The sequence below is a fragment of the Trachurus japonicus genome, chromosome 3 (genome assembly GCF_045865225.1).
Source record: "Trachurus japonicus isolate A0001 chromosome 3, Traja_1.0".
Classification (NCBI taxonomy): Eukaryota; Metazoa; Chordata; class Actinopteri; order Carangiformes; family Carangidae; genus Trachurus; species Trachurus japonicus.
Window position 1 is genome coordinate 35,584,479 of NC_140909.1, and position 10,927 is coordinate 35,595,405.

The 10,927-nt window shown below is 43.6% G+C and overlaps 1 protein-coding gene across 2 annotated transcripts; it reads left to right on the top strand.

The window, feature by feature from the left end:
* Positions 1 to 240: 240 nt before the first annotated feature.
* LOC146990299 (histone-binding protein RBBP7) lies at positions 241 to 10,779 on the top strand. 2 transcript variants are annotated; one of them, XM_085771555.1, is made up of 13 exons: positions 241 to 408; positions 1,019 to 1,163; positions 1,805 to 1,950; positions 3,077 to 3,127; positions 3,750 to 3,923; positions 4,014 to 4,129; positions 5,275 to 5,435; positions 7,407 to 7,533; positions 7,646 to 7,723; positions 8,715 to 8,791; positions 8,871 to 8,928; positions 9,085 to 9,195; positions 9,826 to 10,563. In XM_085771555.1, exons 1-13 carry the CDS (start codon positions 393 to 395, stop codon positions 9,895 to 9,897), a joined length of 1,332 nt encoding a protein of 443 aa, XP_085627681.1. In that variant the 5' UTR covers positions 241 to 392; the 3' UTR covers positions 9,898 to 10,563. The 2 variants fall into 2 exon arrangements, with proteins under 2 accessions (XP_085627681.1, XP_085627691.1); XM_085771565.1 differs by lacking the exon at positions 3,077 to 3,127 and having other exon boundaries at positions 9,826 to 10,779.
* Positions 10,780 to 10,927: the final 148 nt, after the last annotated feature.

Genomic DNA, 10,927 nt, shown 5'->3' on the forward strand with positions numbered 1-10,927 from the left:
GCACTGTTTTTGTAAAGCAATAATAAAGTTGTTAAAAAAAATGTTTGAAGCTCTCGGAAGAAAATCTTGCAGTACAATGTTGCTGTATATTAAATATATGATATTTACAAAAAAAAAACAACAACAAAAAAACACATCAACCTTCCTTCGTGTTGAAGCAGGTTTGCGCAGTCTGCGTTACCAGAGCGCAGTGTTGACCCCCGTTGGTGTCGCCACCCTGACGCATGCGCAGTCCGCACCAGTAATTGGGCGCTGAAAAGGAAGGAGTCCTGTGTGCAGCGGGGTACCACTGACTGAAGCGGTGCTAGCCAGGACAGCTACACAGTCTGAGGAACTAGCGTCTTCCTAGTTACTTTGCTTCCGAGCATCGTGGCACAGCGCGGAGTGTGAAGATGGCAGATAAAGAGGGTAGGGGTATCTAACTACTAAACGCACTAAGTAGTGGCCTGTGCTCCTCGTGCGCTGCTTCGTCTGCGTATCACGGACGTTTAACTCGGGCACTGGTGCTGCTAGCATGACAGGCTAGCTTAGTAAAGTCCAGCAGACTCAGTGGCTTTACTCAGTCTGGGAGCTTGGTTATTGGTTTTTAGTCCTAAGAGAGCTTCATATCTCACCTCCGTTCTTTAAGTTCACAGTTTATCCGTGTATCCAAGCCACCAAAGTGAAATTACCCCACTAAAACCAAGAGTTGCCTTGTTATGGTCAGCCCCCCCACCGACACGCTGTAATGGCAGCGTGCAAAACATCACCTGTGAACCCATCAGATATGACTCCTCTGTCATTTATTATCACGTTAAGTAGTTTATAAACAGATTCAGTGTAGCTAGTAACTGTTGTGTTGCTTGTTTGGGCTTTGAGAAAAGTCACTTTGGCAGGACCCTGTGTTATTTCAGTGGTACGGACTTTAACCAGCACCACCACACTGGTTACACTTACTCCCGGCTATTACTCAGTGTCTGGTAACCATGATGGCATGTGTAAAAGAGATTTTAACTTAACCTGTGTTGCTGTGCTGAAGTGTACGATGATGCAGTGGAGGAGCGGGTCATCAATGAGGAGTACAAGATCTGGAAGAAAAACACACCTTTCCTGTACGACCTTGTGATGACTCATGCACTGGAGTGGCCCAGTCTGACTGTCCAGTGGCTTCCAGATGTCCGCAGGTATTTGCATATCTCTGTCCATCACAAAGTCCTGAGCAAGAAAGAGGGATGTCTGTCATGGTACCATCCCATTTCCATTAAAACACATTGTTCACTTTGACTCAGAAGAGTCCATAAACCATTGCACTGCCTCCGGCCAGTCAGCTTTCTGTGTGAAAACCACCACGGCCACATGACATGAAGAACTGCAGCTCAGTTTGTGGCATTAAAATGAAACTGAAGAATCCTGTAAAAGACTCCCAACTGTCACCGATGACAGAGACGATGCATTTTTGTTGCTTGCGTGTGTTTTGAAGTATGATGTGCTCGTGCTTTGCATTTGTGACCTACAAAGTGATTGCAGATGTAAATTTGCTCTTAGCTCACTCTGGCACAGTGCATCAAATTGTAACATTTATGTTCAATATTGTGCATGGGCCCTTTACAAATAAAATGAATAAGTCTGTCAATAGACTAGAACCATCACATATTCAGCCAAGCTGTAGTTGAAGCAGTGTTGAAAATGGTTTATACGTGTCACAGGGCAGCTGAGACAGGAAGTGAATTCTACTCCTCCCACCTCGGACATTAAACTGAAAGGCAAAGCCATTTGTCCTTCTGTGAACAAATTTAACTTCTGTCATTTTTGCAAATCTCTTTAGGCCAGAGGGGAAGGACTACGCTGTCCACAGGCTGGTTCTTGGGACCCATACATCAGATGAGCAGAACCACCTTGTGATTGCCAGTGTCCAGGTACCGAACGATGACGCCCAGTTTGATGCCTCGCACTATGACAGTGAGAAAGGAGGTACGTGGAAGACTTTTCAAACGCATCTTAGTATATCTTATTGTCCCCCTCATTGCATTTGTTTCCAAGTTGACCACTAAGAGATCAGTTCCCCCAAAGCAACAAGTCAGGTTTCACCCTCAACAATTCTCTGTTCTGGAGTTGTCCTTGTCTAAAACTGGTTTACATGTCATTTTCTACAGTGAGGAAACAAATTGAGTTAATACCAAAGTATTATATATTCTATATTCCATTCTGCCTGTGTGCTGAAATTGTCTTCTTCTGTCTTCCAGCAGGTACGTTGATGTGTCCCCCGCTGTGTGTGAGGGTGCTGATGGCTCAGTGCTCTTTGTTGCCTTATATATGTATAAGTATCTTAATGTGGCCTATGAAGAGTTTTTAAGGTAAACTGAACAGCAACTTGTTGTCACCTCCTACTCCTACACTAAGTTGTACTAGTTAACATCTTGTACATTAATGTGTAGCGAGCTGCTATCTTTCTTTAGAAAATGCAAACTGTAGTGTACTGTATTCTTCCTTGTTGAACGGTGGGTGACTACATGCACTGACTTCTTCAATAGCTGTCAAACACAACAATGCCCAGGCTGATTGAATGTCGAATGTCGGAAAAGAATCCTCAGTATCTCTGCCAACATAAGAGATCAAACACAGGACAATGCTTCAACATTTTACAGTTATATTATAGGTTATACTGAAATAATAATCAATGTGATCAATGTTAAAAAAAATGCAAAGAACAAGAAGAAGGACAAGACACATCATTCCTATATCAACAGGTTTATTTTTTCTAAAGTTACACTCTAGTGTTGAGTGGAAGCCCTTTTGGTTTTCCAGTTGATCTAGATTCCAGCGCTCACCTGTGGTCGTTAGCTGGGTGACTGGTGACAAAAAGAAAGAATATCCATCCCTGCAGTAAAGAACAGGGCTTTAAACGTAACGTTTTTCTAGGAAGACTGGTGCAACTAACTGATAATTGTAGGAGCACAAGCAGAAAGTTCAGGTGCACACCCTTGAGTCGACCTCCAACAAAGTTATTCACATTTCCCCTCATTTTAACTGAATTGCTGATAAATGCTTTGGTAATAAATGAACAACTTACAGAAATTTCAATGTACAAATTTTATTTCAGGCTCAACCACAACTGAACAAATGCATGAAATAAGGGGCATGGACACTGGTCAGTAAATTAAATATCATTATTACAGCTTCAGAATTTCTCTTTTTTTTCTCCTTGACCTAAGTGATGTGGCCCCTGGTGCAGGAGGACAAAAATTCATTTTTATCATTGTTGGCGTTAAGAGATGTAAAACAGTAACACACTGCCGACTTGGTCTCTCTCCCGCCTCGTTTTTCAACATGAAACAAATAAATTCAGCAAATTTGCATTTTGCTCATGTGTGATTAGATGAAAAAAGATATTTACACTGTCAAAAATGGCAAAATGTGGCTTTGAAGAGAGCATTTTATTATTAATGTTCTTTTCCAACCTGTGTATATATTATGATTTGATGACACTTATAAATATATATATTTTTTTATTATAGACACATGTTAAATAAATTCATTCATTCAAAATATGGAGATGAATAACTCCTTATTGAAAAACACAGCATGTGTTTGGCAGTGCTGAAGAACATGCTGCTGTCTGCTGCAGCCATTAATGCCTGATGACACCAATGCAGATATTGTTCACCTTTTTAGTTTCAGATTATTAATAGGTTATTAATACATTATGCATCTGAGGTAACATAGACGGTCAGCTTGTTAATATTCATGGTATCATTCTGGTCTCTTTTCAGAGTTTGGTGGATTTGGTTCAGTAAGTGGGAAAATAGAGATTGAAATCAAGATCAACCATGAGGGGGAGGTGAACCGAGCCCGCTACATGCCCCAGAATCCCTTCATCATCGCCACCAAGACTCCCACATCTGACGTGCTGGTCTTTGACTACACCAAGCACCCACCTAAGCCAGGTGGGATCACTGCACTGCCAAGATGTTGTGACTCACACAGTCAATCACACAGATGGCAGTGGGTGAAGGCAGTGTGTCTCTGTGTTTCAGATCCCAGTGGGGAGTGTAACCCTGACCTGAGGCTGAAAGGTCACCAGAAAGAGGGATATGGTCTTTCTTGGAATCCCAACCTCAGTGGGAATCTGCTCAGTGCCTCTGATGACCATGTAAGTGACAGGGATCAGATAAGATGGGTGGGGGTTCTCTACCGTGGACTCAACCATCAACCATTCTGTACGACTGTTCACATCTTCTGTCCTGTATTGGTCATCAGGAAATGTCTTCCTGTTTTTGGAAACATTGAGCCTGTACATGCTTAAAGGACAATTCTGGGCAAATTCAACCTGGGGCTCTAGTTTCCTAATATTTTAGGTCTAAAAGAAGGATTCTGAAGATTTTCTTTTTAATGCCTCCTGTTTTGATCTTACCTGTTCAGGCTGTTTACATCCCTCAAAACCCATTTTTTCCCACAGACGGCGTCAGATGGCTTCGAACATACACCGAGGGGTTTGTTCACTTGAAGAAAGACGACATGTTTGCACATGGAGCTGTAATACGAAGTCTCGCGCGAGAGTCGAGTTGATGTGCTCAGTATATTTACAGGTAGAATAAACAACATCCAGACTTACTCTGACTGCTACCAAGACGTTGTTGCTGAGTTGATATTCCTGAACGGGCGCTTCAGACGAGCTGTAAACATACTGAGCTGTCAAAGTCTCGTGAGACTTTGTATTACAGCTCCGTTTACAAACATGTCGTCTTTCTTGAAGTGAACAAACCCCTCGGTATATGTTCGAAGACATCTGACGTTGTCTGTGGGGAAAAAAGGTTTTGTGGGATGTAAACAGCCTAAACAGGGTAAGATCAGTTCGCTCCCATTCAATCTTCAGATTCCTTCTTTTACACCTAAAATAGTTGCAAATCTCTGAACGTGTATGAGTCATCAGACGCCCAGCAGGCGACTCTGAGCTCACACGTCACTCATATCAGTCAGTGTGACGGTAGCACACTGTGTTTCTAAATAAAAACAAATCAAGATCATAAAAGAAGACTCAAAAGTAAATGAGTGTGATTCCTGGTTGATCTCATATAGTTTGATGGGCAGGGTCAGTCCTGCAGACCATTAAAGGCCCAGGTCTCTTCTCCTGACTGGCCATTACTACAGCCAGAGATTTGAAGGCCATTGTGTAAATAAACAAAGGCAAACTGTGGCTGTGTTGGCCATGTAGTGTTTTCCCAACTTGTAACAGATCAATTTAGCAGGGGGAGAAGGAAAGTGTACATCACTACTCCCCATGTGGTTCCTCTCCAGACCATCTGTCTGTGGGACATCGGGAGCGGCCCAAAGGAAGGGAAGGTTGTGGATGCCAAGACCATCTTCACCGGACACACAGCAGTGGTGGAGGACGTTTCCTGGCATCTGCTCCATGAATCCCTGTTTGGCTCAGTGGCCGATGACCAGAAGCTCATGATGTGAGTGGTTCCTGCTACTGGCTGCTTTGGAGGCTTAAAAATGCTTCATTTCTTTCTTTCTTTTTTTCTTTCTAACCAAATCCAATCCCCTAACTTGTGCCATGAACTGATTATGCAAAAACCAGAGGACAGACTGTGGTGTTCAGACCACGACACCAGCGCTACCTGGTGTTTTGACACCGGGCAGGTGGAGTCCATGACTCTGATGCGACCATCTGCTGCCTCGGCACAAAGCTCTGTCCATGAGATCAGGTCTTGAGCTGTCTAGTATTGGTGAGCGTGTGTCCTCGGCACACTCAGGGTTCAGTTCATGGTGGCAGTTGGCCTTGTTGTTTGCTCTGATGCTCTTCTGGTCACTTTTAAAGGGATAGTTCAACATTTTGGCAAATTGGCCCATTGCCATAATCGATAGTCATAGAGCAGTAGGTTCGTTACCTTTATTTTTGTCGGTACAAGCTATTTTTAGAACAGCGGCACGCAGCCACGGGCTGCTCAGAGCTACGCTACAGAGGCTCATGGGATTTCTTGGTTTCCCTCATCAAACTCATCAAATACACAATCCAACAACTCCAAAACGCTCTGGTGGACAAGTTGTGACCTGCACATTCACCACGTTATGAGATAATAACGGAACGTTACGAGATGGAGTTGTTTTCGAGGCAAATAAAGAGTCTGCTTGCTGAAAAAGTGCCCCCGACAGGAACGCGCATCAGCGGTTTTGCATGAATTTTGCAAGTCTATGATAAGTTGGGTGGGGTTTGGGGGTTGGTGAAGTGGGTGAGCAGTGTGCTGTGCTTTGTGTCTCTGTGTGTTTTGTGTCATTGTAATAGTATGTCTTGTTTGTGTATTGTTTGCATTGTTTCTGTATAGGGACCCCCTCGAAAACGAGATGCTGCATCTCAAGGGGCTATCCTAAATAAACTTAAACTTAAACATGAATTTACCTCGAAAACAACTCCATCTTGTAACGTTCTGTTATTATCTCATAGCGTGGTGAATGTGCAGGTCACAACTTGTCCACCAGAGCGTTGTGGAGTTGTTGGATTGTGTATTTGATGACTTTGATGAGGGAAACCAAGAAATCCCATTAGCCTCCATAGCGTGGCTCTGAGCAGCTCGCAGCTCTGCGCCACCGTTCTAAAAATAGCTTGTACTGACAAATAAAGGTAACAAACCTACTGCTATGACTATAGGGATTATGGGAATGGGCCAATTTGCCAAAATGTTGAACTATCCCTTTAAAGAGAGGTTATCTAAGGCTGTCTTTACACTGCATGGTTCAAGAGACCCAATTCCAATTTCTTCCTCTCAAGTGGCACAGATGGGATCTTTAACATGAACGTGTAAACTGGGAAAAAAACACATGGAATCGGATATTGTCAGACCCCTGTTATATGTCGAACTAAATCAGATACAAATCTGATATCTGCCAATATGTCTGTAGTCTGAACAGACAGATCAGATCTCTCCTGGCAATGCGACCACCAGACTCACCATAGTTTATTATTATTATTATTATGGAATTATAACGTGACCTAATAAATCTCCCGTTTTTAGAAAAGAAATCACTAGCTTATTTCCTATTCAGTGGGTTGTTTCACACACGTAAAGCAGGTGTAAATGCAGGTATCAGATATGGCCTGGGTCACTGCCCAATTCCAATTTGTTGCCTAAGTGTAAAGACAGCCTCGGTGAATGAAGCTTTTCTGTCCACCAGTCCCTTCTCCTCTGACCTCTCATCAACACAGAGCTGCTGCTGTTTTACTTAACAGTCAAACAGTGACTGACACCAGCAATGTCATCAGAGCCACTGTGATTCTGACGTTTGATGTGAACATTGACCGAAGCTGCTCACCTGTACCTCCAGCTGCCACGTGATTGGCTGATTGGATAACAGCCAACGCAGCTAACAAAGTGCTCAGTGAGTTGTATTGTTGACGCTGCCTCTCGCCCTCCTCCGTCCACCACCAGATGGGACACTCGGTCCAACAACACATCCAAAGCCAGCCACTCGGTGGACGCCCACACTGCTGAGGTCAACTGTCTGAGCTTCAACCCCTACAGCGAGTTCATCCTGGCCACTGGTTCTGCTGACAAGGTGGGAGCAGCACAGACACACTCAGCTCTGAATGAGGATGAACATACTGTGACTAACAAAGCCCAGCTAAAGGAATGAACTGACCTAATGCTGAGACTGTGTTGTTTCTCAGACCGTAGCTCTGTGGGATTTAAGAAACCTCAAGCTGAAACTCCACTCTTTTGAGTCCCACAAAGATGAAATCTTCCAGGTGAGATTAAAATGCTTCCCTGCACACACACCTCTCTGTACTGAGCACACAGCTGCTGGTTGGATTAATGTAACTTGATCATGTTACAGTACTTACAGCTGAAATCACAGGACAAGCTTAAAAGGATGGTTCAACATTTTAGCAAATTCTCCTATTGCCATAATCTCTATAGTCATAGCAGTAGGTTCATTACCTTTAATTATCGGTGCATGTTGTTTTTAGATTGGCGGGGCAGAGACGTGAGCTGCTCAGTGGTAAGGTACAGGTCCCCTGTCCCTCATCAAACTCATCAAATACACAATCCAACAACTCCAAAACACTCTGGTGGACAAGTTGTAACCTGCACATTCACCACGCTATGAGATAATAATAATAATGTAACATTGTGAGACAGAGTTGTTTTCAAGGCAAATGCAGAGCTGGAACTCCACAGCTGCTGGGCGGAGCGCAAGTAGTTCCGAGTATTTGCTGTGTCTCCTAATGTTACATAATGTTAGATGATTACCTCATAGTGTGGTAAATGTGCAGGTCACAACTTGTCCACCAGAGTGTTTTGGAGTTGTTGGATTGTGTATTTGATGAGTTTGATGAGGGACAGGGGACCTGTATTCACCTCCATTGTGTTCACTGAGCAGCTCACGTCTCTGCCCCGCCGATCTAAAAACAACATGCACCGATAATTAAAGGTAATGAACCTACTGCTATGACTACAGATTATGGCAATAGGCAAATTTGTCAAAATGTTGAACTATCCGTTTAAGTTTTCTCTCTCTCTTGAATTCTCTGTACTGCTACCTCCTCTCTCATTCCTGTGTGCCATCAGCTTGCTCACACTTGTTCTAATATTTCTATGCAAGCATTCTGTTTTGTGAATAAATCAGCAGACAAGTGAAAGCATGATGCTTTGTCATGCCTGTAGTACAGAACAATGCGTATTTCTATGAGCCCCCCCACCCCTAAATATCTTAATGTCAACTGTCCTGTTCATTAGGTACAATGGTCTCCTCACAATGAGACGATCCTTGCCTCCAGTGGCACCGACCGACGTCTCAACGTCTGGGACCTCAGGTAGGAGCTGTCCACCACGTCTTCTAATCCACTGATTGATATGAAGCAAAACAAACACAGTCGGTCTTTCTCTCTCTAGTAAAATTGGGGAAGAGCAGTCGGCAGAAGATGCTGAGGACGGTCCTCCAGAGCTGTTGGTAAGTGGGCTCCAGTGGTTACAGCACATTCCATCATCACCAGGTCCTTATTATGTCACACAGCTTTCTTCAACTCAAACTGTGTTGTAAACGGATGGAGAATGCTGGTCATGTTTGTCTCGTGCAAGTTTCAACTTGGGTTTCTGTCCACATCAGTTTATCCACGGAGGCCACACAGCCAAGATCTCCGACTTCTCCTGGAACCCCAACGAGCCCTGGGTCATCTGCTCTGTGTCCGAGGACAACATCATGCAAGTTTGGCAGATGGTGAGTCCACAGGGTTCGGCTCACATGTTCAATGTATTGAATGGTTTGAGCTCCCAGCTGACAGGCCACACAGCCACACAGCCACATGTTGATAGACACGGTTAGATGTTCAGGAGGAAGTTTGGAGCAGTTCTGGTCTTGTGCTGCAGTCCATCCACCTCCAGGTTGGACAGGTTCTTCACTGTTGAGCTTCTCTGCACATTAACAGTAGTTACTAGTTCATTTTTATTTCAGTTTAGATTTAGTTAGTTCAACAAGTGATTTAGCCATCTCTAAGAAAACTAAAACAAAGGTGATATTATCTGACATTCAGTTTAGTTTTACATTATTTATCCCAGCTTTTTAATTTTTGAAAAAATTGTCTTTTTGATTTTAATTTCAGTTTACTAAAAAAATTTGTCACTGCTAGTTTTAGTGAACTGTAATAACCCTGGGCAGCACTTTAGAGTTTGCATGAAGAGCTCCACCAGAAAGCTGTGGCTTCTGTCACAGCAGAATGTTGTCAAATATGAATAATGTAATGATTTGCATCACCCCCACACACATTCAGATGATTCAAACTATATTTGTGGTGTCACTTAAGAGAGTGTGTACATTAAAGTTGAATCTGTCTTTTCCCTGTTGTCATAGGCGGAAAACATCTACAATGACGAGGAGCCGGACAACACCCCCGCATCAGAGCTGGAGGCGCAGGGATCTTAACCCAGCTCGGCATCAAACTTTGTCCAAGCACGACCCCCTCTCTCCTCCCTGGGCTTCAGACCTTCACCTCTCTCTCCGGCTTAACTCAAGTGCAAAGTGAATCTGGCTCCACACAGATGACCGGTGTGGACGGCCAGAGGCAGCATGGACTCAGTCTCGCTAACAGTTGGATTCAGTCTTATCTTGCTCAGACGTCGCTGTGGCCCGGGTAACAGACAGAATGTTAGCACTTGTAATAAGATTTGAAATGTGGCACTCAGGTCGTTTCTCCAATGTTTGGAGAATTTAAAGGAGCAAAAAAAATCCTAAAATGCACAAAGTAGCACATGAGGAAAATGAAGTGGTGTTTTACAATTTGACTGGCGAGTCACAAGGAAACACAGAGTAGGACGACAGAAGACACCTGAGCACTGAACCCGACCTCCATCCTTCTGTTTACAGCTTTTCTTTCACACCTCTACTTTTGTTCCCGTGATTCCTCTCTTGGCGACACGTCAGCGCTGTCCTTCTGATGAAGCATTCCCTGGTGTATTTGCCCCTGTTCATTATTAACAGTCAGTATTTGGCTCAAGTCAAGGTGTGGGACTAAATCAGTGCACTCAAGGGAAACGCCTCTTCCTGTTGTTACGTGATGCAAAATTAAAATAAAACTTTTGTAACTTTTCAAAAAGGTTTCTTGTTTATTCAAATAAACTCGACTGAAGACCACCACACATGGCACATGACGCCCGTCAGCTTCACTCACACCAAATAAAAAGAAATCCATGGTGACTAGAAACTGCAAATTCTACAAAATGTTTATTGAAAAGAAAGACAGGACTATAAGAACATTGTATAATCAGAGGGGGCGGGGCCTTCCAGTAAAAATAAATCTCTGAAGCGATGGTGACTCGTGCCTCTTTCACAGTCTCACCTACAGAGGTAGATTCTGACATTACCTGAGAGTCAATGTGGGACAACGCCAAACAAACAGGAAACAAGCTGACAGGTCTCTGCTCATCTCAGAGTCACAGAACTGTCCTCTGCCTGA